Source organism: Rhinoderma darwinii, chromosome 2, assembly GCF_050947455.1.
Source record: "Rhinoderma darwinii isolate aRhiDar2 chromosome 2, aRhiDar2.hap1, whole genome shotgun sequence".
NCBI classification, from domain to species: domain Eukaryota; kingdom Metazoa; phylum Chordata; class Amphibia; order Anura; family Rhinodermatidae; genus Rhinoderma; species Rhinoderma darwinii.
Genome location: NC_134688.1, coordinates 411,453,292 through 411,480,650, shown reverse-complemented (window position 1 = coordinate 411,480,650; position 27,359 = coordinate 411,453,292). Strand labels below are relative to the sequence as shown.

At 42.3% G+C, this 27,359-nt stretch overlaps 1 protein-coding gene across 3 annotated transcripts in view; it reads left to right on the top strand.

The window, feature by feature from the left end:
- Positions 1 to 27,359, top strand: part of CUX1 (cut like homeobox 1) — a 356,348-nt gene that overhangs the window by 191,912 nt on the left and 137,077 nt on the right. For all 3 annotated transcript variants that reach the window (XM_075854200.1, XM_075854199.1, XM_075854198.1), the window contains exons 9-11: positions 17,832 to 17,880; positions 22,067 to 22,165; positions 24,721 to 24,909. In XM_075854200.1, the coding sequence (XP_075710315.1) occupies positions 17,832 to 17,880; positions 22,067 to 22,165; positions 24,721 to 24,909 (337 nt within the window). The remainder of the gene's footprint in view (positions 1 to 17,831; positions 17,881 to 22,066; positions 22,166 to 24,720; positions 24,910 to 27,359) is intronic.

The following is a 27,359-nucleotide window of genomic DNA, read 5'->3' as shown; positions in this document are numbered from 1 at the left end:
CATCAGTTATACAGCCTTTACATTTCTTACAGTACTTTACAGAAAACATATAAAATTAACATAACATCACTTAAGTAGTGCAAAATTTCTTCAAGTACTTTATGGCATGTATACAACATCTTTGGTTATACCATCACCTATTTCTCCCTCCAACTGAACTACCCCCCTCCCTTGCAGTACTCCCTCTCTTCCCTGATTTTTCCACCACTCCTCCTCCGTGTCTCTTTCATAGTAAACCGATATTTCACCAGACCTTAAACATGTATATGTGCCATCCCTCCTCCAAATCTTATCTAGTGATCCGCATTGCCATAGGCTTGTACCCATTTACCCCATTGTTTCTCGTATTTCTGAATTGTCCCTCTTTTCAGATATATCCGCTGTTCCAGTGATACCGTGTGGTTAACATACCCAACCAGTTCAGCTACCTCCGGGGGATCCGCCTGCAGCCAATATTTTGCGATTAGTTTCCTAGCATGATACAAAATCTTTTTAATAGACATTAGCTCCATTCCATCCCCTCCTTCCTCCCCAATGCAGCCCAGTAAGAATATTTTAGGTTCTATTGGGAAATCTCTCCCATATACTTTAGACACCACACTTTTAACTTCCTTCCAATAGCCTTCTAGCAGCGGGCAGCTCCAAAACATATGCTTCATGTCCGCCCCATCAAACATACACCTGGGACATTCCTTAGTTGATCTAATGCGCATTTGCCATAGCACCTTAGGCGTCCTATACACCCTGTGTAATAGAAAAAGTTGTGACCTCCTGTGCGTTACACTAATAGAGAGTTTTTTAGATGATCCCAGTATCTCCTCCCAGTCTTCATCCCCTATGGGTCCTACATCCTCTTCCCATTTACGTCTGATTTCCACCAACGGGTCTCCCAGAAAACAAGAGAGTAGCGTATTATATAGCACCGAGATAATCCCTTTAGTGTCTTTTGCCCCTAGTACCCGCTCCATCCCTCCCATGGTGGAACAGCTCAAATCCACCAGTCTCTCTTGAGCCTGCGCCGCATGCCTTAATTGAAGATATTGGTAGAACAGTCGGTGTGGGAGTCCAAACTCCTCCTGTATTCGAGCAAAGGGCTTAAGAACACCTCCCTCATACAGCTGGTACACATATCTAATCCCCGCCTGTTCCCAGTCTTGAAATCCTTCCAGCATATTAAATTCCCATAGGTATGGATTGCCCCATAAAGGCATATAGTTGGAGCATCCCGTGGCCCCCAATAATTTCTTACTTTCCCACCAAACTCTATGTATTAATAGTAAAGTCGGCTTTCCTCTTGCCTCCCTCCTTAATTTATGAGATTCCATGGCCTCTAATACATCCGTTCTCTGACCCATATAATACACCAGTTTCCCACTAGAATCCCACTCCTCCCTATTCTTCCAGCCCTTAAAGTGTTGTAATTGGGCCGCTAGATAATATATCCATGCATTCGGAATAGCTAACCCTCCCTGTTCCACTGGTAGTTGTAGTTTATCCAGTTTTATCCTGGGGATCCCCCTTTTCCACACCAAGTCCCTAAACAAGTTGTGGATTCTTCTGAACCAGTATTTAGGCAACCACACTGGGGCATTGTGCACCACATAAAGAATCTGGGGCATCAGAATCATTTTGATGAGATTTGCTCGACCCAGTGCTGACAGTGGTAGCCCGAGCCATATTTTGGTCTTATCCGTGAGTTTGTTCAACAATGGTATCACATTTAGTTCAATAAAGTCCTGCACCCTCGCCGATATCATGATTCCCAGATACTTAAATTTCTGTACGCACGGTACCTCAACTCCTCCAATCACCAACGGCGTATCTACTGGCTGGAGTGGCAACAACACCGACTTATTCCAATTAATTTTTAGTCCTGAAAATCTACCGAAGCGCTCCAATACATTCATTATTACTGGCAATGAGTAATTTATTTCCCCCAAGAACATCAAGATATCGTCCGCATATAATGCTATGCGCTCCTCCAGCTCCCCACACCGAAACCCTTCTATCCCTGGATGCTGTCTTACCATATTGGCTAGGGGTTCAATTGCCAACGCAAATAGTAGTGGCGAAAGTGGGCATCCCTGTCGCGTCCCCCTCTCCAGTCTGAAGGAATCTGACATCCTTCCATTTGCTCTTATCCTAGCTACCGGCTCCTTATATAATAATTGTATCCATTTTATAAATTTCTTTCCAAAGCCAATCCGTTCCAAGACAGCCCACAGATACCCCCACTCCACACTATCAAACGCCTTGGCGGCATCTAAAGACAGCACTGCTCTACACCGTGCATCCGGAGCATCTGTCTGCAAATTCAGGAAAAGTCTACGTAGATTAACTGCCGTAGAGCGCGATGGCATGAATCCCGACTGATCTGTCCCCACAATTTTAGTCACTACTCGCGACAGCCTATTAGCCAGTACTTTCGCTAAAATTTTAATGTCCGTGGTTAATAGAGATATCGGTCTGTATGAGTCAGGTTGTTTCCGATCTTTCCCTTCCTTGGGGATTACGACTATAACAGCTTCATACATTGTCTGCGGTAAACGCCCCCTGGTGAAACTATCCTGGAACACTTCCAATAACTCCGGCAGAACCGTCTCCCCATATGCTTTATACAATTCAGTTGGTATACCATCTATCCCTGGAGCCTTTTCGTTTGCCATAGAAATTAACGCTTCCTGTATTTCCTCTAGCGTAATTGGCTCTTCCAATCCCTCTCTCTCCTCCTCCCCCAGGGTAACCCATGTCATTTCTGCCAGATATTCTGACAGCAGATCCTCCGAGTAGTCCACCTTAGTACAATACAGTTCCTTGTAAAATGATGTTAACACCTCTAATATATCCCCTGTTTCTCCAACCAGAGTCCCATGCACTGTCTGCAGCTGATGAATAAACGCACTTTCCCGCATCGGCCGTGCCATATTTGCTAACAGTCTGCCCGCCATTTCACCCTCCTCATAGTATTTTTGTTGTAAGAATAGTCTTTTATTAGCCGCTTGCTCCAGCTGATGTTCCCTAAGCAATTTCTGAGCAACCTTCCATTGGGCTAGTGTTTCCGCAGTGTTATTAGTAACGTGCCTCTCCTCTGTTACTGTGACCCTATCTGTCAAATGTTGACCCATTTGTCGCGACTTAGTTTTAATGAGCGAGATCTCCCGTATATACACTCCCCTTATAGTCGCCTTCATAGCATCCCATAAAATATCCATAGGGACCGTACCTTTATTAAATTCAAAGTATTCTTGCAGACTCATATTTATTATCTCCTCTCCCACTAACCGTATCCAGAACGGATTTAACCTCCAGTGCAGTCTCAACCCCCCCTCTCTGAGCTTGTTCGGAGCTTAAGTAACATTGGGGAGTGATCAGACAGTGCCCGTGGTAAGTATTCCACCCCTTCCACACATTCCATCCCCATTCCATTATTAAACATTAGGTCTATTCGTGATAATGATCCATATGTAGATGATACACACGAATACTGCGTAGTAGAGGGCCATTTTGCCCGCCAAATATCTGTAAACCCAGCCTCCATCATGTACTTTCCGAATCTCGTCAGGCCAATATCTCCCACCCCTCCCCCTTTTGGAAATTTATCCCACCCTTTATTCATTATGTTGTTGAAGTCTCCCATCAATATAGTCGGTATCATAGGCCACCCAGCCAGTTTCTCCAGCACCTCTCTCATCGGACCCACAGAATACGGGGGAGGCACATACAACACCACAATTATACATTCCCAGTTAAACAATTTACAGTGCACCCCAACATATCTACCTGCCCTATCTTTAAAGGAATCTATACAGCTAAAAGGCACATCCCTATGAACCAGGAGGCTAACCCCCCTTGAGTATGTAGAATGAAAGGAGTGAAAACTATGTCGAATCCAAACCCTATGCGCTTGCTGCACCGTGTCAATAGTAAGATGAGTTTCCTGCAAACCCATCACTCCAGCAGACTGTCCTTTCAGGTATTCAAAGATAGCTCGCCTTTTTGTTACCTCCCCCATACCTCTCACATTCCAGGACAGAAGATTTACCCTACCCCCCATCTGAATCTTTTTTGCATTTGACAGTGGCTATTTCCATTACTCCCAATGACAATCAGAGCGTACTGCGTTTCAAACTCCCTTTCCCTCCCAAACATCCCCCCTCCCCCCACCCCCTCCCACTCAACTTTCCATAAACCTACCCTCCTCAGAGGGCCTGGGCTGATGAAGAAAACTTCACCACCATGACCATACAGCTTCCCTTTCACATTGTAGAAATCCATCTGTTTCCACAATTTAACCTCCAAAACCAAGAACCTCCCGCCACCTTCTCCTCAATAAACAAGTAACATTTTTATGACTCCTACATTCAATTCTGCCTTTAGACTGACAGCATCTTTCCTCTCCTCCCGCCAACAATGAGATATAGACATCATCTTAACAAAAATCAACATATAAATGCAGAAAATAATGCCTTATATTCTTGCGCAAGTCCTCTTCCTTCCACCATAGCAGAGTCCCGACTTCACCCATCCATTTGTTGATCACGCCGCCGCTTCCTCCGGATCATGTCGTAGTCGAGCCTCGTGACTATCCAACCACCGTAACGCATCTTTCGGATTTTCAAAGAACTGTACGGATCCTAATGCCGCCACTCGGAGCTTAGCCGGATACAACATGGAGTACTGAACTCGAAGATTCCTCAGTCGTCTTTTAATGTCCAGAAATTGCATCCTCCGTTTCTGTATCTCCGCAGAGAAATCTGGATAGAACGACACTTTCACCCCGTTCACTCTTATATCTTGCCTTTCTCGGGCCTGTCGAAGAATCAGATCTCTGTCCTTATAATGAAGCAATTTCACTAGCACCGGTCTCGGTGGCCTCCCAGGTGGGCCCGGTCGTGTGGGCACTCTATGAGCTCTTTCCACCGCAAACAGTGGGGTCAGCGATTCCTTGCCAAAAACCTCCAGTAGCCATTTTTCGAAGAAAGCATCTGGATTGGACCCCTCAACTTTCTCAGGGATGCCCACCATCCTGACGTTATTTCGACGCAAGCGGTTCTCCAGGTCATCGGTTTTTGCTAAAAGATACGTAACATCCACCGCCACAGCATTCACGTCTCTTCTCATAGGCAGCATACTGTCTTCTATTTCGCTGACTCGACCCTCCACCGCTGTCGTGCGTTCCGACACTTTTTGAAGATCATGCCGTATTATGGACAAATCTTCCTTAATTGCCCCCACCTGGCAGGTAAGTTTAGCTAGCGTGCTATTGCTCAGGCTTACCGCCGAAAAAACATCTGCCAGCGTTGGGCCCGGTTTGTCCAGGGTCTGTACACCTCGATCCAATCCTCCTCCTAAGTCATCTGCAACAGTCTCCCCATTCTCTTCCTCCTCTGCCTCCATTTGCGCTCGCAGCGGTTCAAATCTAGATCCAGAACGGCCAGCCTGCTCCTTCCCTCCATCCGCCATCCTTTCCCTCTTATCACTGTTCACAGGGGTTTTTCTGGCAAAGCGTTCCAGCCGCGATGCCGCCGCCCCTCTCACATCCCTGTTCACTGCATATGAGCACATGTCAGCGCCATCTTGCGCCCCCAGCTCACCGTCCTCTGCCGTCCTGGATCTCCTGGATCGGGTCATCACAGCCTCCGATGCGTCCAGAATTTTGTCTCCCTGATCACCACGATTTCCCCTCTCTCCTCAGGTATGTCTCCGGTAGGAGAAGTGAGTCTTTAGGATGGTTCTGTAGGATATCGGCAGCGGGAGCTCCGGTTTATGCTTCCTCTCACATGCGCTGCTAAGCCACGCCCCAGCAGGCCGGCTTTAGTGCTGCAGTTTTTCGCAGCGCACATACCGGGTGAAACACTGCACCACAGTTTGGTGCTCTTTTTCGCCCGGAATTCCCTGCGGATACGCTGCGTGCTATTATGCAGTGTATCCGCCCCATGTGAACTCAGCCTAATAGTCCACAGGGGCATAACTAGGAAAGACTGGGCCCCATCGCAAACTTTTGACTGGGCCCCCCTCCCCTAAGTGGCACACACAGCCCCCCTTGTAGATAGTGCCCCCTGTAGATTGTGCGATACTGTCCTCCCCTGTAGATTGTGCGATACTGCCCTCCCCTGTAGATTGTGCGATACTGCCCTCCCCTGTAGATTGTGCGATACTGCCCTCCCCTGTAGATTGTGCGATACTGCCCTCCCCTGTAGATTGTGCGATACTGCCCTCCCCTGTAGATTGTGCGATACAGCCCTCCCCTGTAGACTGTGCGATACAGCCCTCCCCTGTAGACTGTGCGATACAGCCCTCCCCTGTAGACTGTGCGATACAGCCCACCCCTGTAGATTGTGCGATACTGCCCTCCCCTGTAGATTGTGCGATACAGCCCTCCCCTGTAGATTGTGCGATACGTACCCCCCTGTAGATTGTGCGATACGTACCCCCCTGTAGATTGTGCGATACGTACCCCCCTGTAGATTGCCATACCCCCCCCCCTTGTAGATGGTGCCATACGACCCCCCCCTGTAGATGGTGCCATACGGCCCCCCCCCCTGTAGATGGTGCCATACGGCCCCCCCTGCAGATGGTGCCGTTCAGCCCCCCCCCCTGTAGATGGGGTCATTCAACCCTCCCTGTAGATGGTGCCATTCAGCCCCCTCTGTAGATGGTGCCATTCAGCCCCCCCTGGCAGAATGGTGGCCTCAAGCTCTGAATCACCAGTACCAAAACAGCAGCTCTGGTGACATGACTGGTGGGAGGACTCAATGCTTGGCTTGCGCTGAATATTACAAAGTAAGTGACACACACCGCTGGAATCAGGGACTCGGACACTACTTTATCCTGCCCTCAGATATGGCAGCATAAACCTAGTGACAGATTCCCTTTAATGATAAAATTCTTTTTGCCTGCAGCAGCCACTAAGGTAGCTCATTTCATACAGATTTTACAACTAGTATTGAAATTAGCAGGAAAAATGTGTATGAAGTTCGCAACCCCTAGTGGTGGCTGCAGGCAGCTAGAAATTTGTATAATGTGAAAGAAAGTAAGGGATTTGGAGCTTTGTTAGGAGAATTTATTTATTTTTTTACAAGAAACTGCATAATAATCATGGTACACTCGCGCAATTTTTAGCATTTTGCATGTTCTAGTTCCAATAAAGATCAAAATTATTATTTTGTATGTTTGTGTTTCATGGACTGCTTTAATAAACATAGTTGCTTCCTGTTTCATATTTACAGCATGTGAACAAATTAACATTTTACAGTAAAATTCCTTTAATCCGGCATTAACAAGGCAAGATGGTTGCCGAACTGTCCAATATTCTGATTTATTGGAAGGTCACAAAAAAGTAAATTTTGAAAAAAAAAATATTGTATTGTTTTAAAGGGGTTTTCCCATGAGAGACATTTATGACATATCCACAGAATATGGCATAAATGTCAGATAGATGCGGGTCTCACATCTGGGACCCGCATCTATCTCTAGAACGGGGCCCCTTTAAACCCTGTTCTAGCTTTGTCTGATCTCGCTGACTCCAGGCCACTTCTTGGTTATATGGTCGGGAGTTACGAAAACAGCGTAGCTGGCTGAGCTATGCTGTTTCCGTAACTACCATTCAGTTCTATGGGACTTACTGGAACCGTGTAGCTCAGAGAGCTACACTGTTTACGTAACTTATGACCATATAACCTTTTTCATGGTCGGAATTCACCACATTCAGCTGCAACACAGAGCGGCTGAAAGGGGTTTAGGGGGCCCTGTCCTGGAGATAAGTGCGGGTCCCAGAGGTGGGACCCGCATCTATCTGACATTTATGACATATCCTATAGATATGCCATAAATGTCTCTCATGGGAAAACCCCTTTAACTATTTTGTTCAGAAAAATAGAATTACCGTATTTGTGATGTCCATGTGGTCAGTGGATCACCTATGCGCTCTCTGTATTTGAAGAAAAAAAACTTTAACTCTTGGGAAACCCTGTAAGTTCAAACCAGGAATGCTTCCTAATGGGGTTGAACCAGTTCAGTTTTGGCATAAAGAAAGAAAAATGACTGTAGAAAATGCAGCAAAACGGCTCTATTTTAAACACAACCTTGCAGAAGTTTTATTTCTTTAGATCTGATTTCTAACACAACATATAAAAAAAACAAAAAAACGTAACATTTAAACAGCCCACCCTCATGCTGGGGGTAACAAGCCCCTATCCCACCTGTTTTCCCTGTTCCAAGCCTAGAATCCCCCTTTATTATTTCGGTCGGTTGGTAGGAGTGCCGCAGCCTTTTCATTGTGATGATCGGCAAGGATCCCAGAGGTCCCAACTTCTGGGACAGTGGTGCAATACCTTGTACGGCCACTACAAATGTAAGAGCATGTGCAAGTACGAACGAGGACAACCATGTAAACAATGAAGAGGCTGCGGCGCTTGTACAAGCGCCATAGCCCCATCAAACAGCTCTTTGGCGGGGGGTCCCACCACTCTAATATTGATGGCATATCAAAGGATAGGCCATACATTTTCCAAACAATTGTATGTATTTCTTATTGGAAGTTTCGGGGTTATTCCCTGCAATTACAGATTCCTGTAGGAAGATTATGGTGATCAGTGATCCTTTTAGATAAAGCAAAGATTTTTTTCCTCTATATTTCAGTTCATAAAGTAATAACATATTCAAGTTCTTTATTGTTAAGCTGCTGTTTTTTTTTTTTTTTTCTTCAGTACATTTCAGCTATGATTTTCTTCTCCATTGTGCTTAATTTAATTAAACCTCAAGATTCATTAGAATTAAAATGGAGGCAATGATTCTTTTCATGTTGTTGCTATGGTGATAAACAATATGTAATTCCAGCATTTAACATTAACAAACAATTTAGCCGCAGTAGGCAAATATTTACTCCAGACGAGGAGACCGTTACTTGAAAGCAATAGACAAAGTGTCCTAAAGACCATTTTAGTCATCGCTGCATAGACATGTCTGTTCCTCAAGAAGACAGATTAAACAAGTCTGGTTACAATAAACTGGTCGCTGGACATAATGGCGGCTCGTCAACATCTCAAAGCAATCAAAAACAGACATCGCCACCCATAACTTTACACAGCACCTTACTGGGTTGTGATGTTTTATAGTCCATTATATAGTAACCAATTTATGGATAATTATTTGGGAGGCTCGGGCGTAATACTATATTAACCTTTTTCTTTTTAAAGCAATACAGACATTTACATTAGTTTGGTAAAGGAGATGTATAGATTTGTTTAGTTAGTGCTTTGCAAATTTGAGCCTAAATCTGGCCGCACTTTTTAGATATGTCGGCCGAACTACCGTTAAGCCGACAGCTGTTCTTTCCGACCCCTATACACATGCACGCTCTGCCAATCGTGCATGCGTTCTCAATAGAGAGACTGAGTAAAGCCACTGCCAGACTCCTCTGGAAGCAGCTATGTCCTGCAAACAAAAGGATCGGGCATGTTACAATCCAACAGCCCGATCCTTTCCTTTCCCCAACATCTGCCATTGGTGGGAGAGTTGGGACATCACCAAACACATTAGATGGTTAGCCGGTCTTGTCAAAATCGATGGGTTCGGCCATCATGCATCTAATGTGTATTGCCACACTGCGCTCACACTGATTTTATTTACTTTCCATCAGGTTTTTTTTTTTACATTTGATGGCAAAGATAGCGCAGTGTGCAGCGTTATAAAAACTGGAACCTCATTTAGAAACCTGACTGATCCCATCATAAGTCAATGAGATTCATCAGATTTCAAAAATGGATTCCTCATAACTGCCATGGCTTTGTTCTGAATGGAAGCCATGATACTAGTGTGAACAGAGCTTAAAATTGTCAAATGCGGACAGAAACTTGTAATGGGATAAAAATCCAATTTGCCAAATAGAGTTCTCTTAGGGAATTTCCTCCAGTTTCAGGCAAGCTTCACTATCTGCCTGCTCCTGTGGTCCGTTTTATACTAGAAAAAAAGTGATTTTCAGATATCTAGGCTATGTGCACACTAAGGGTTATGTGCAAACTTACATGCAATCGTATTTTGCATTCTGTACTCCATTGTATTTTCTGAGGCAGACTATTACGCTCCACGAGGGTCAACATCATATATTTTACATTTTCATTTAAAAAAAGTGCAGGAAGACTCCACCAGATCCGACCTGGTGTTTTTAGCCTATGCTCGCCCTGCTGATGAACCTGAGATGTAGACATCAGCTCTATGTAGAGATCTTACGCCTCCAGGAAAGCATTGTTCCTTGGCCGCCGGGTGTCTGTCTCTGCACTGGAAAAAATTCCCGGCAACGATTACTGCGCACTAATGCAACTAACCCAATGTATCTCGTGCCCTACCATTCACGTAGATAGATTGCTGTCTTATGGATCTGTCAGATCTATTGTGTATGGGGGCTACATAGATCACCTCTGGCATCTTCTAGGCAAAATGAAAACGAGCCATGTCAGGTTTACCAGCAGATTTGTTTGCTTTCCTTCTAAGGCAAACGGTTTCAAATGAGTAGCAGTAGTCTATAGGTCAATAAGGCAGTACTAATGCCTCCAAAATATTCTGCAAAAATGTGTATAAATAGTATAAACAACTGTCAGGATATATTTATTTTTTAATAATATCTTTCATGCTTAAAGCGGTTGGATTAAGGAGGCAGATTGGGACTATTCTGGGACGTTTGTTGTATTGTAAATACAAAGTTTAACACCTTGTATACAATATGGAAGAATAATTGGTTATGTTTTGCCATTTTGGCTGTATTCATGTTTGACGCATATGCAATGCAAAATAATGCAAATAAAATGTATAATAAATTCATATGGATTGAGTAAATTAAAATGTTTGGAAATTGTATTCTTGCACGAGACAATATAAGACTATCCAGCCATCCATCATGAAGACCTGTATGTAGGTACGTATGTGTTTAGTTTAGGAAATTCATCATTATATTAGTTCTATGTTGATCATTATAAATTATCCCAATAACAGTGTGGACCACTTGGGATATTTGACAATCTCTGTCAATAATAATCTGTTACATGATGGTGAAAGCATTAACCTAATCTATGGCAGTAGAGCCTATAATGCATTACCGAGCACAGGACATTCTCACATACCTTCCTTCATAGATACAGAATGAATCATGCAGTACACTTAATTCTCCGAGCCACAGCTGTTCAATTTGTCCTGCACTGAAACGACTGAACCTTGAGTGACAGTTACAGGCAATGTCTTTGATGGCTCGCTGGGTCACATGCCGAGCTGTGACCTGCATTTCACATATTGTCTGTATGATTCTGTTTGCCCCCTTTTTTTTCACACGTAAGTTATTTGGACACCATGTTGGGCCACTGGAGGCCAGTTGTGGAATAATTTCTTACATGTGTAGATTGTGTGGAATGGAATTTCTGTTTCCTCAGCCGTTAACTCCTGGTTACTGATGTGCTTTGTGGTTTTATGATCTTTAGCCTCATCAAGTATATCATTTATGGTCAGTAAATTAATATAGAATGGATTAACGGCAAGATGATTTCTATTAAAGGGTTACAAACATAAGAACATATTTAGGAAAAAATCCTCAGATCTGTATATAGTTCACATCGAGCAGCCAGAATATTTGAGTGATGTTGAATACAATACAGGTAAAAAAAAAATATAGTCATATATACATATAATAGTAGAAATCCATCATATTTTTGTTAGCGTTTAAGACTGTGTTGTAGCGTTGAACACCATTTTACAGTGTTAGTGTGTATATTATAGTCCCATGCTGCATTCACAAGTCTGTTGGTTTCCACTGGAAACATTAGACAGGCTTGCGGACAGACACAAGCCTAAAAGCTCATTGACGTTAAGGGGAACGATGTTCAGGTATGTTGGGTTTCAACATGCCAATCTTTTGTTTTGCTAGGAGATAGGCCACTGGCAGAAGTGTTTAGGCCCTTTTACACGTGGCAATGATCGGGCAAACGATCGTTCATATGAAAGCTTGTTCCCGATCTTTGCTTGTGTAAACAGGACAACAATCAGCCGATGAATGAGAAAACGGTCGTTCATCGGCTGATTGTATCGTCGGCAGCACATCTCCCTTTGTCGTAACCGTAGTAACGATTGCTCACCCTCATACAATTCGGAACATATGTCCTTGTGAACGGAGCAAACGGGCCCCGATCAATGGGCTGTCTCATTTTCGCAACCAAAATTGGCCGGTGTAAAAGGACCCTTAAGGCCCTTTTACACAGGCCGATAATCGGCCGGTGCAGCGAGGGCCGATCAATGAGACATCGATGATCGGCGTTCGCTTGCTCCTGTCACATGGAGCTGTGGATGGAGACGAACGGGACATCTGCTGCCGACAACGATAATCTTTTACTTTTTTAAAACGATACGACCAGCAGATGATCGAGTGTTTGCTCGGTCATCTGCTGATCGTTCCCCTGTTTACACTGGGCAATTATCGGCAACGAGCATAATATTAACGCTCGTCTGCCCGATAATCGTCCTATGTAAAATCCCCTTTAGGGTCCTCGTACATGGGTTGACACAGCCTGTGTAAACGAGCGCTGCTAGTCGGTGCTAGTTTGTTTCTTTCACAAGCAGCGATGTATAGGGATGTGCAAGCGTTTCTACGGTCACTTGTCCTCACTACATTTCTATCATGTCGGCAGCACATCTCCCTGTTTACACAGGGGGATGTGCTGCCGACAACGATAACATTTTCTGTTATATAAACGATGCGATCAGCTGATGAACGAGCATTTGCTCCTTCGTCGGCTGATCGTTGCCCTGTTCACACAGGGCTGTGATCTGGAACGAGCATTCACATGAACGCTCATTTCCCCCGAAAATTGGCCCGTGTAAAAGGGCCTTTTAGTAGCGGATTGTCTCCCTGCCAAATAAACATGCACACTCGGCTGAATGGGTCAACAGCTATCTTATATGAAGGCTTTACATTTTCCTTCATCAGATTGCCTGGTGTAATTTTCTTGGAATGCAAATCTCCAGAGCAAGCTCTGTGCAAACAGTAAGTCAGCAAGGAATTCTGGGAGATTTAAGCTCTGAAGCCTGCCAAATGGTGACATATAATGGTTAGAACATTATATAATAAATTTTCCTTTAAAGAGCCAGCAAGCCTAAAATGGAATAAATTATATTTAAGCACAGTCATTTTTAAATGTAATAAACCATTTAATGCTGCCATCTTTACAGCCTATTATAAATAACCCAGGTCAGATAGAAGTGGGGTTGATAAAAGAACTATTATCACGCAAAGATAAGATTCCCTTGCACTGTAAATAGAACATGATACTACGTGTCATTGATATTCCTTATGCCAATATAGAAGCCAATTTAAAAGCGTTATCAGTCAAATGCAAATGATAACAAGTGGTTGTAATGATAATGTAGCAAAGCGTTTGTAGATGATAGATAAAACATTGTTTATAGAAATGGTTGCTGACATGTTGCGTTTTAACCCGTTTTCCCAGTAATAACATTTTACTATCTACAGCTTAGGCTTCGTTCACATATGCGCTAAATCTACGGAGCCCTGACAGACACAAATAGAAACCATGGGTTTCCGTTTCCATCACCATTAATTTCAATGGTGACGGAACGGGTGCTAATGGTTTCCATTTGTCTCAATTGTGCAAGGGTTCCGTCGTTTTGACGGAATCAATAGCGTAGTCGACTACGGTATTGAGTCCATCAAAACGACGGAACCCTTGCACAACGGAGACAAATGGAAACCATTAGCACCCGTTCCGTCACCATTGAAATCAATGGTGATGGAAACGGAAACCTATGGTTTCTATTTGTGTCTGTCAGGGCTCCGTTCCGACGGAAAGCTCAGTCGGAATGGAGCCCTAGCGCAGATATGAACGAAGCCTTAGTTCACTATTTCTGTATCTCTTATTGAGTTCTAGGGTGAGGCAGCGTGCATGCTCAGCCATCGCTCTATAGAACGCCTCTTCATCACGGCCGTTCTGGTAAAGAGTGATAGGTTTCCCAGTAATACATTTTATTGGTGGACCCCTTAAAAAGCATTTTCCTCCAATGTGACCTATGTTCAAATATTTTTCAAGATGCTTGCAGCTAAATTCTCATACATTGAAAGATGTTTGTAACAATGGAAATGAATTTCCATTTAGACAAAAATCATTCACTCCCACTGTTGTAAATATCATGTCCTATTATAATCTTTATTATACTCTATAGGAATCGTTGAGTTTGTTGATCCTTAAGATTTAAATTTTCTAAAGCTTTATCCCTGAATAAACCCACAATGTATTAATAGTTTATATTCTCATGCCGACAACTCCTTTTTTTCTTTTAAACAGAAGATGGGTAGGGGATCAGTTGATCGCCATGGATCTGGCGTCTATAAACCACAGCTGTTTTTGCCAAGGGAAGCTGTGTCTGGCCAGCCATCTCCCTTGCAGTGGACAAAATGTAGTTTTGTATGGGGGCCATTCAAATGAATGGCCTAATATGTAATGTGTGGACTGTGGGGACCACCAAAGTGGGAGCCACCCTTTCAGCTCTTTATTATGGCCCATAGACGGTAGTCCAGAAGGACATCTATTTGCCCTAATAGGCAATTGGAAGCGGGTTGTCTTCATGAGAAAACCCCATTAATAAGCTTGGAATATGGAGGAGCCAGAATTGAATGGCAGCAATATTATTCGGACTGATACAGCATGGATTTTAGGATTTATGGATTAGCGCCTAAAATTCCCTCTGGCTCAGCATTTACCTATTTTTTTTATATTTAAAGCTGCGGTATTTGTAGTATATTAAAGAAGACCTCCAGTGGAAACACAACTTTCCATGTCTGCATTCCCCACCTGACTGTATACCACACTCTACGCTTCTTTTATGTATTCTGCCTTGTCTCTGCTTTTAAAAAAGCCTCCATCTTGATACTTAGATTTCTCCAGCTTTCTCTTCCTCTATGCTTTATTTATCCCATGATGCTTCAGCAAAGCATCACATGACCAGCTAAAGACCATACTATTTCTGCATACTGGGTGACACTGTGATTACAATTCTCTCTATATTCTCCTAAATAAGCTGAGAAACCATAAGTATACAGACCGGGAGGCTGCACTATATTCTTCTACATTATACCTGTGTGACAGGAACCTGTCTAAGTATCAGTGGTAGCTGATGATCGAAATCTCTGTCGTCCCCCTCCCACCCACCCACGCGTGCGAAACTAGTGTGGTACAGGAACTGCTGAAGCCTGTGATGGGTGACACATAGGTCTCCATAGACTCAAGTATAAAAATTGTGTCACCGAGCCTGATTCACACTGCTGCTAAGCAACCATCCCAGTCTGATATATAGCGATAGAAGCAGCAAGAAAAATAACAGATGAGAGACTGACACATGGAATACACAAAGGAAAGTTTAGTTTTGTCCGGAGTGTCCCTTTAAAATACTTTGCCTTAGGACCATTTTATCTCTTTGGTAATAGACCTTCTTAAGAGTGCTAAACCTAAAGTGCAAAACTTTTACATACAATATTGTTCACAAAGATGTACATAATTATTTCTGGAGATTATAGGTGGAGATATGAGGGAAAAAGTAGTGATCATGGGAGCAGACGTTTTCTGGGCTTTCTATTAGTAATCCAATTAAAATCCCTACTGTCAGCCTGTCCCGAGCCATAACTAGTTGTTTACAGAAAACAAAAGATCACCTTCAAATGTAAAGCAAATATAGATGAAATCGACTTCATGTGCAGTGTCTAAAGGCCCTTTTACACTGGCCAATTATCGGGCAAACAATCATCCACAGAATGCTCATTCCTGATAATTGCCCTGTGTAATCAGGGCAATGATCAGCCGATGAACGAGCAAACGGTCGTTCAGCCGATCATATCGTTTTAAATACTGAAAATATTATCGTTGTCGACAGTAGATCTCTCTGTGTAAACATGGGAGATGTTCTGCCGATATGATGATAATGTATGAGGACGAGCGATTGGAGTAACGAGTGCTCGTCCCCATCTTAGCTCCTTGTGAAATAAGCAAACGAGCGCAGATCAACGAGCGGTCTCGTTGATTGGCGCTCATTTACACAGCCCAGGTCGGGCCGTGTAAAAAAACCCTAAGTCAGATGTCTTGACCACCTATAGCAATACCTTCACCATCTCCAGTCATGCTAGGCTTAAGGACTTTTACACCAGCCAATTATCGGGAAAACGAGCGTTCACAGAAACAGGGCAACGATCAGCCGATGAATGAGAAAACGCTCGCTCATCGGCTTACTGCATCGTTTTAAATGCCTAAACTATTGTCGTTGTCGGCAGAACATCTCCCTGTGTAAACAAGGAGACGTGCTGCCGACATGATAATAATGTATGGGGACGAGCGATTGGAGTAACGAGCGCTCGTCCCCATACATAGTTCCTTGTGAAAGGAGCAAACAAACGCTGATCGTTTACACAACCCACATCGGGCCGTGTAATACCAGCTTTATTCTTCAGTAAGGGAAAAAAAAGGTCAAACTTTTCATTGCATGGGTCAGCCTGCCTGCCATGACAAACTCTTTGTCTACGATCTCTGTTAGAAGTGGATTTACAAAGGATAAACTGTGCTCTTCTATTAGAATATCCTCCGATCTGACCAAAATAGGGCACAACTGTTGGCCAGTATTAAAAAGAATTACATTTAGCTAAAATGTTTATTAGCAGGAAAATCATTTAAAACACCAATACAAGTTCTGGTTTGAACAAGAAACATGAATAGAAATATTTATACATGTAGAGATTAAGATGAATTCATATTTACAGTGCGGATCTATAATTAGGAGCTGTTTTCAGCAGAGCCGCACTTCTTAAACAAGAGGCCTGGAATGTAAACAGCTGCAATTACCCTTCACAGAGAGCGAGATATCGAAAGAGAGCTCCACGTAATTCTGTGGGCCATTATCAATTACAAAAATAGTGTTCCTTTAGTTTGTGCTGTGCATTGATTACATGTAATGCCTGCATTTTGATTGGATGCCTAGAAAAAAATTAATATATTATACATATATATACATATATATATATATATATATATATATATATATATATATATATATATATATATATATATATATATATATATATATATATATATATATATATATATACATAGATATATCAATGTCAAAAAAGTAGAGGCAGCACTCCAATGATGTGAAAAAAATGGTGTGTTTTATTCACCCTAGTAGCACCCCGCTACTAGGGTGAATTAAACACACCATTTTTTTCACATCATTGGAGTGCTGCCTCTACTTTTTTGACATTTGAATTTTCTGGACTCGTAGTCTGAGTCAGGGAGGATTTGCTGTACCCGACTATTGAAGCTGTGCTCCTTTCTTTTTTTCTTTTTCTTGATATAGATATATATAGTACACACATTCCCTGAGGAGATATTTGGGAATGTCTGTCCTCTCCTTTGTACTTGTGTTATTGTGGGGGTCTGAACTCGGACCCCTGCTGATCACCAGAACAAAGGGTCAACAAGGTGCTGTGTCTAGTATAGCGCTGTAGCCCCTTCAAAGTTTTAACAGACTTTGCACCGCAATGCGAGACACTGCACACAGACGTGAGTACCATGTGTAGTAAAACTCTCAAGGGGCTCTAGTGTTGTACGAGACGTATCAATCCTCTGGTGTAGTGATTGTTGTGGGTCTAAGTGGTCAGAACCCCACTGTGCACACATTGATGCGAAGTCCTAGGCCATCACTTACTGATCAACTAATTGTTAAAGTTATTCACCTTGAATTTTTTGTATTTACTAAACTTTTTTTTGTGTTTTTCTTTTTACCCCCTCAAGGGCGGATGAGATTGAAATGATCATGACTGACCTTGAAAGGGCCAACCAGGTAACTTTTCCAGTGTTTTATTAGCAGCCTGCCATTGTCTCTTGTCACCATGGTTCAAGAACCTCATTTTAAGGCCTCATGCACACGAACGTAAAAACGCCCGTAATTACGGGCCCATAGACTTCTATTGGCCACGGGTACCTTCAAGTTTGCTTACGGGAAGGTGCCCGTGCCATTGAAAAATATGGAACATGTCCTATTTCAGGCCGTAATTACGGCACGGGCAGGCCCATAGAAGTCTATGGGGCTCCCATAATTACGGCATGGGCAGGCCCATAGAAGTCTATGGGGCTCCCGTAATTACGAGTGGCTATGTGTGTGTGTGCACCCGTAATTACAGGAGCGTTGCTAGGCGATGTCAGGGGATAGTCACTGTCCAGGGTGCTGAAAGAGTTAACTGATCGGCAGTAACTCTTTCAGCACCCGGGACAGTGACTACTGCTGGAGATAATAGTATTAAAAGTTAACTTACCTAGAACTCCCTGCTCCTTCCTCCAGGCCAGCCTCCCGGGATGACGTTTTGTCCCATGTGACCGCTGCAGCCAATCACAGGCTGCAGTGGTGACTTGGACTGCCGCATCATCCAGGGAGGTCGGACTGGATGTCAAAAGAGGGACGCGTCACCAAGACAACGGCCGGGGTACGTATGAACTTCTTTTACTTTCAATCACTGCGGAAACTCTGCCCGAAAGGGCTGCCCCTTCTCTCTGTCCAGCACTGATGGAGAGAAGGGGCTGCCGATTAGTGCAGAGAAAACGGGTGAAATACTAGTGACCATGGACCCGTACTTACGGGCACGGGTCCGTAAATACTGGTGTAATACGTGTCGAATATGTGTGACAAAGGACCCGTATTTACGCTAGTATTTACGGGAGGAAAAAAATATGTTTGTGTGCATGGGGCCTAACCGATAGAAGAGAAAATGGGACAGACGTACTAATGTGTCTGCAGCTCGAATATGTCGTAAATTGCCCCAGAATCCACTTCAATGTTTTTCTTGTTAAACCAGATGTTTGTGCCTCACTAGACACTTTTTAGGTGTTCTGAAAAAGAGTGTGGCATAAATAGAGAGGTGGGGCTCAAGATGCGCCAAAAAAACTGGCACAAAATGTTGCAAACTAAGCCAAATCAAAAGTGGTATAAGAAAAAGAAAATTGTCTAGCAGGTCAAGTAATATGCGCCAAATTTATTATACAGCATTCGCTGTGATGAATTTGGTGCACGTCCTGACTGCCTGGTCTAAGTTTACACTGTCTAAATCTTAACCTGCCCCGGTGTGTCTACATCTACACTATTACAGTAAGCACTAGTGTGTACATGCTCCAGGCGCAGGTGAGGAGCTGGATCATGGCCACCTGTTTCATGTCATCGCTTTTGTTTCTTTTTGGCAGCTTCCAAATAAAAAGAAAACATAAAAAACACTGCTACATTATATTTATACACTTAAGAAAAAGGATATTGTGCATTCAGTAATAATTCCTTAAAGAAATGAAACGGCATTGAAATTTCATTATAAGATGATCGCAGTGTTTAAAGCCTTCTAATGCACTCCATAATAACATGCTGAGAAATTTGTCCTGGACTATGCTCTAGACTGGAGTTATTTGCCTCTGCTTTGGCATGCACACGTTTGCTTTTGTCCAAGAAGGATTTGTAGTCCTAACCAAGGTCTTTTGGCAGGCGAACGCTGTACATGACGTTTTGATTAAGCACATCTTCTGGGAGTGTAAGATCATGCTGAAAAGCTCTGGGATCTGGGCTTTCTTTGAATGGATTTTCATGTATTAGGACAGTGACGTATTCAATGAACACATACTTTTCACTCAGAAGTCGACTTTACAATTTGTATTTCTTTTTTACGGGGTTGAAGCTACAGACACAGGGACTGGGGGAACGTGTATGCAAGTGGGTAAGGAATTGGTTAAGGGACCGAAAACAAAGAGTTGTTTTAAATGGAACTTACTCAAAATAGGTTGAAGTCCGCAGCGGGGTACCACAAGGATCGGTGTTAGGCCCAATTCTTTTTAATCTCTTTATTAATGACCTTGTGGATGGGTTTGATAGCAAGGTGTCCGTTTTTGCTGACGATACAAAACTTTGTAGGATACTTAAAACTCCGCTTGACTTTAAAATATTACAGAAAGACCTAGATAAGCGGGCAGCATGGGCAAAAACATGGCAGATGAAATTTAATGTCGATAAATGTAAAGTAATGCATTTAGGACGCAATAATAGCATTAATTCATATACATTAAATGGAATAAAACTAGGGATAACGGAACAAGAGAAGGACCTGTGTATTCTGGTAACAAATAAGCTAAGCAGCAGCACTCAATGTCAAGCAGCAGCTGCAAAAGCAAATAGAATTTTGGGGTTTATAAAAAGAGAGATAAAAACCAGAGGTTCAAATGTAATATTACCACTCTATAAATCCCTCGTAAGGCCACACTCCATATTGTAAAAAGGATATAGGAGAACTGGAGAGGGTGGAAAGGCAGGCAACGAGATTACTAAATGGGATGTGGGGTGTCGCTTACAATGAAAGGCTAGAAAAATTTAGCTTGTTCAGCTTGGAAAAAAGACGTTATTAATATGTATAAATATATGTGTGGTCAGAGAACAGAGAACTAGCACATGATCTGTTCCTTCCAAGGACTCTACAAAGTACAAGGGGACACCCATTGCGTGTGGAAGAAAGACGTTTCAGACATCAATATAGAAAAGGGTTCTTTACAGTTAGAGTGGTCAAGCTATGGAATGCCCTACCCAAGGCGTAGTAATGGCGGATAATATGTCAGCATTTAAAAAAAGCTAAATGCCTATTTATTTATGAATGACATTGAGGATTATAATTAATCAAGCAATCAATGACGAGTAATTTATTGAGAAAGGTTGAACCTGTTGGACCTATGTCTTTTTTCAACCTATGTAACCTCAAAATATCTGTGTCATGTCCAGTGGATAGGAGGGAGGTACTGATCATTTATAATAAAATTACCCTTTTCCTATATAATAGCATTTATTTCCAGGACAGTTTCTAATTCTTTTTATTTTTTATGGCTCTCTCTTGTCAGACTTATTTAATAGTTTTTTTTCACTATACAATAGCAATAATCATGTAGCAACTAGCAATACATGGCATATAAACATCTAGCAATCACCTATAGAACACCATTACTAATGTCGGCCATAGACTTCCAATGGTTGTGTTATGTCTATGGTGAGAAAACAATCCGTTCCGACGGTTGATAATGTGTTCCACCAGTCAGAGCAATTATCACTTGTTATTATTTGTTAGCATTTTTCACTGTGTGTGTAATTACATGTGTGTCAAGAAGAATTTTAACCATGAAAATCAACCCCATCCCTTCTAATATCCCAATAAAGCCCTTTTTGAGAGAATTGGAACGTGAGATCAGGGTAATGTGTTATATATGGGCTTATTCAAGATACAAGGAATATCTGAGATTTGCCCGTATTGGGACAAGATGTGTTCGAACCCGAAGCGGTTATCATTCTTGGTCACCATACAAAAACCTCATAGCGATCCACTTGCAGATCTTTGTAGCGCATGCTTCTCCGCCTCCACACCGATGATCGCAAATCGTCGCAATATGGATAAAAATCTGTTTAGCAGGACAACTTGTCCCCATTTTTTTAACCAACTATGACTACTTTACCCCAGTTCATCATTCTACTGTGTTAACCTCTCCATTGCCAGCTCTGCCATTCCATTGGCTGAATAGAATCCATCCCTACCAGATAAAAAGGTTCCTACCGTGTCTCCCCCTATGAGTCATTCCCACAAGTAATTCTGAAATGAAATCATTCTCGGCATGAGTATAGAAATAAATTGAATAAAAAAGATTCCATTTCTCCTCATATTTATTCAGCCTGATAAATTCAGTGGGCTGCAGCATTAACAGCAGCAGGGGATTCCTTGCTTCTAGCGTTAAATTACTGTCATAATCGCTCAATTATTTCTTCCTTGTACTGTTTAAAATAAAAATCCATCACTTTCCAGTTTTTTTTCCTCCTTCCCCCCCTAACATTTATTAGGTTGAGTGTTTAGGAAAATCAATTATAGTCAGCCGGGCATGAATTGATGAATGTTCTCAGATTAATTGTCAGTTGTTAAAATGAATGTATTTCTCTCTTCACCTTTTTTTTTTCTTCCTCCCTTCAGAGAGCAGAGGTGGCGCAGAGAGAAGCCGAGGCCTTAAAGGAGCAGCTCTCATCAGTTAACAAATCTCTCCACCATGCCTCGCAGACGCCGCCTGATACAGTGAGATATACACTTTATGGTTCCTTTTCCTTCTAGTCTCTATGATGATATTTTGACTTGAACTGTCAATCCGTGATCATACAACGTTTTCTGCTAATAACAATCTAGCGGTTGTGCTTGATATAGTACACCCGGATTAAAGGCCAACTCCACCTTTAGGAGAACTACCCTTATGAGTGCAATGTTGTAAGACCCTTTTTTTCTCACAAAGAACGACCTTCCCTCCCGTTCAACCACCTCATTATTGTCACGTGATATAGCAGTAAATCTGTTTCCAATTGCCTTGTTGGCACCTTGCATGTAAACAGGATGATTTGGCTTTGGGGGAAGGGTGTCAGAGATATGCAAATGATTGTATAAACAGCATTTGCATATGCAAAATTTCCAACCGCAAACAACGATCTGTCTGACATTGGAAACCTTGCAATTTCTCTGCTGACAACTGAAGAAGACTCCTGCTTGCAGTCGCAACTACTTCTCTATCACCACAGAGTATTTTCAACCATACGGCAGATATTGTCATAAACTTAAAGCAATCACTTTGGATCTGTAAAGCAATTTTAACAATAATTGGCAAGTGTGAATGCAGGAAAAGATCATGGATAATAAAGGCTCCTTCACACGAGCCAATTATCGGGCAATTGAGAGTTCATATGAGCGCTTGTTCCTGATCATTGCCCTGTATAAACAGGGCAACCATCAGCCAATGAATGAATCGGATGATCGTTTATGCGGTAAATAAAATGGTCACTAGTCCGCAGCACACCTCCCTGTGTGAACAAAAGTTCAACCCATATACATTATCGATAAGAGCTGCTTGTGAAAGTCGCAAACGAGAGCCGATCAACGAGCTGTTTGTCGATCAGCGCTCGTTTTCATGGCCCATATCAGGCTGTGCAAAAGGGCATAAAACTTAATTTATCGTTGCTTTCCATTGACTGTGCCACTGCAAAAGCTCTTTACCAGCTGCACAATCTGTAAGTGTAAGTGCTGCGTGTAGCGACATTTACAATAGGCATTGTTGCCTAGGGAGGGTTATCGCTAGGCCACATGACGCTCCTAACCTGGCTGAAAAGCGGCTCTTCCCTGCCGGCTTCGGGTATTTTTAGGATGGAAATGTCCATTAGATCCTCGTCAAATTACTTTTTAAACCACCGATCGTTGTTTTGTGATGGTTTGAAAAGTCGTAGCATGTAAAGCAGTGGTTTTCAACCTGGGTTTTTGAAACTACTACCCCCAGCATGTCCTGACACACTGGGATTTGTAGTTTCACTACTGCTGGAGATCCACAGGTTGTAGGTCACTGCTGTAATTAGTAGTTGCAGACTAACTTAACTGTATTACATATTACATAATTGTATGATCAATTAAAAGTGAAGTATTGGAGTTTATCACTTAAGATAAGGTATTTTTACAACAAGGCAAAGGGAATCTAGTTACTCAAGTCAGTGACCCAACACCAATAAATTCCATGTGCATTCCTTTATGAAAGCCACCTCACGAGGCCCATTATGTTCTAAATGAAGTTTGTACAACTGTATAATAATCTGTGTTTTACAACATTTTGGTTGCGAATAATAATAATTATCTTTATATAGCGCCAACATAGTCCACAGCCCTTTACAATTGGGGAAGTAACTAACAAGTAAAATGACAAATCAAAACAAATGAGCATGGACACAAAACAAGAGCAGAACCTGCCCGTAAAAGCTTACAATATAAATGAGAATATACGTTGTTGGAAGCTATGGGTGACATACACATATAAGCTATCCTAAATATTTTTGTAGTGAATGTTCTGAAATGAGATTCTGTAATTGACCATTGTTGTTTCTAGTGTCCAGTGATATGTAGATCCGTGTCAAACCTTTCCTTCTGTGAGTTATCTCTAAGATCCTCTAGGTTTAAGGATAAATCCATTCAAAGAGGATCTTTCACCAGATTATAAATGCCCTGTCTCCTACATAATCTGATCGGCGCTGTAATGTAGATAACAGCAGTGGTTTTTATTTTGAAAAACAATCATTTTTGAGCAAGTTATGAGCAATTTTAGATTTATGCAAATTCGTTTCTTAATAGACAACTGGGCGTGTTTTTACTTTTTACCAACTGGTCGTTGCACAGAGGAGTGTATGACGCTGGCCAATCAGTGACCAATCAGCCTCATACACTTCTCATTGTGTAAACAGGGCAACGATCAGCCAATGAACAAGCAAACACTCGTTCATCGACTGATCGTAACTTTTAGGCGACATAAAATATTATCGTTGTCGGCAGCACATCTCCCTGTGTAAACAGGGAGGTGTGATGCCTACATGACAGAAATGAATGGGGACAAGCGATCCTAGTAACGATCGCTCGTCCCCCTACATCGCTCCTTGTGAAAGGAGCAAACGAGCGCCGATCAACGAGCTGTCGCGTTGATTGGTGCTCTTTTTTTACAGCAAATGTTGGCCGGTGTAAAAGGACCCAAAGTCCAGTTTAATCCATTGAATATACAATATGTCTCACTTTATTAGTGTAATTCTGAAATTCTTCTCTTTGCCCTCAAATAGGATCAGACTACAGAGGGATCAGCTCGCTCCAATATGGAAGTTGAACTTACTGCAAAGGAGCATGAAATAGCCCAACTTGTGGAAGATGTACAGAGGTTACAGGCCAGTCTAACAAAGCTCCGTGAAAACTCATCGTCTCAAATATCTCAGCTTGAACAGCAGCTAAACACCAAGAACAGCACTCTTAAAGTAAGTGCCATTGAGCCGGTCTGGTCTTCCCATTGCCGTGTAATACTGGGACTGTGCTTCATATTCTACCTTTCACGTTTGGTAACTGAACTTCAACTACTCGAGCTGATCGTAACACAGCGGACAGTTTATATAGATTATCACTGCATGCCCTGATGGAGGATCTCTCCAGTCTACTCTAGGATGCCGTACACACTAAACAGAAAATGGCCAAAATGGGCGCTTCAAAATGGTTTGATTGATATTTTTTTTAAAATATTGCCCCAATGATCATTCATAATAGCAAAAAAACAACATATATTTGCTAAAAAATGGGCCTACAGCTATGCCCCCTGACCTTCCCATATACATGCACTCTCACACTACCATTGACCTTTATTACCCTGCAGAATACACTATTGCCGCACAATGTTTAGCTACATCCATTCCAGATAATTCTAAACATCAAGAAATTGTGCTCAATGAGTCATCTCTAATAGACTGTGTGTTTTATAGGCAAGAACAAAAGCAAAACCCCTTGATCTCTCGGAGTCTTTTATTCTGTCCTGCATGCATCACTAGAGCAAGCTTTGCATACGTCCATATCCTCTGATAAATGATGTCACCAAAAATTAGTCTTGTGTTCTGAGCATGAAAATAAATTGCTGCCATGACATGCATGCTGGAGCGCAAATGCCAGGGCAGCATTATATCAATATAATAGGGCAGGTTCTGTGTTCGATTTTAAGAATAATATACAATATTTTTGCATCAAAAAAATCCTCTCATAGCTCAGCTATGCAGTAATACATCCCTTGTATTCGGCAGACTTAGGAATTCTGAGTGACAGTTTGGTGGGGTATTTGGAGACATATTGTTTGGCACACAGCTTTTCAAAGAACAGATAGAACTTTTAAACAACTTGACAATTCAAGGACTAAGGCCAGTTTCATACAGTCATAATACAGCCACAACAACCGAACCCGCCACGTTCTACTAAACAAAATGTAGATCACCATGGAACCCTATAGTGATCTATATCTGCTTCAGTAAAACTCCGGTGGGAGGCTTGTAGGGGGATTTTCCAGCTTTTGCAGCCACTTGAAACTAGCCTAACAAGTGAATTTTTTATTTTAGGAAAAAAATACTTTTTTTAAGGGGCCTGTCGCTGTTGTAATGCCCCACAACCAATTTAAGGCTACGTTACTGCTTTGTTATTCCGCTAGGGATTATAGTCCTTATTGATGTAGAACCAAAATAGCTTTAGATGTATTCTAGTGTATTACACCTATTTATTATACAAATATGTCTATGCTACTGTTGTCTTGTAGCAAATCATGCAATACCGGTAGATCCTGCAACATATTGTAACCAACCACAATGTAGAAGCCATTAATGCTTACAGCGCTGTCCTGTATTGCCGATGTATGAGACCTATTCATTTAAATAAGTAGATATTTGCGTTTGAAGCTACACATAGCCTTTACAATTACATTTTTCTTTAGAGATTATAGATTCCCTTCCCCCTTCCTTAATATGCGGAACTTGCCTTTTTCCATCAATGGACATTTGTAGATGAAACATTCCATATGCCCTCTATGGAGAAGAGGTTAATGTACTTAATATGTTAATATTTTTAACAACTGTTTTCAGGCACCCTACGTGATTCTGTGGGTTTCTCTCAATAACAGTTTGTTCAGCTCCATACATCTTGGCAAGTGAATGGATCCCAGATGTAGGCCTTCCCTAGCACCATTAAAATCACATTAACAATTTAAGTAGGGAATTCATGGTGACATTTGTTTGCTGTAATATGTGATGTGTCTTGCAGCAACACCGCATTTTCTAATTATCAATCACTCTCACTGTTGACACTGGAGGATTGAAACTACAGACTCACTAGGCAAAAAAGCAAATTTGTGAAGACTGCTCTCAAAACCTCATCGCACATACTAGTCTGAAATATTGAATTTACATTTGTTCATGAATTTATGACAGACAATACATTGTTTTTACTTCAATCCTTGTCTTATGAGATGCAATTAGAAACTGAAGAGTTAATGAGTCCATACACTTAAAGGGGTTTTCCACTCCTTAAGGCCCTTTTACCCCGGCCGATAATCGGCTGGTGCAGCGAGCGCCGGTCAACGAGACATCGTTGATCGGCGCTCATTTGCTCCTGTCACACAGAGCTATGGATGGGGACGAGCAGTCGTTACTCCGATTGCTCGTCACTATACGTTATTATCATGTCTGCAGCGCGTCTCCCTGTTTACACAGGGAGATTTGCTGCCGACAATAATAATATTTAACTTTTTTTAAATGATACGACCAGCAGATGATCGGGCGTTTGCTCGTTCATCTGCTGATGGCTGCCCTGTTTACACTGGGCGATTATCGGCAACGTGCGTTCTATGAACGCTCGTCTGCCCGATAATCACCCAGTGTAAAACACCCTTAAGGATAGGTCA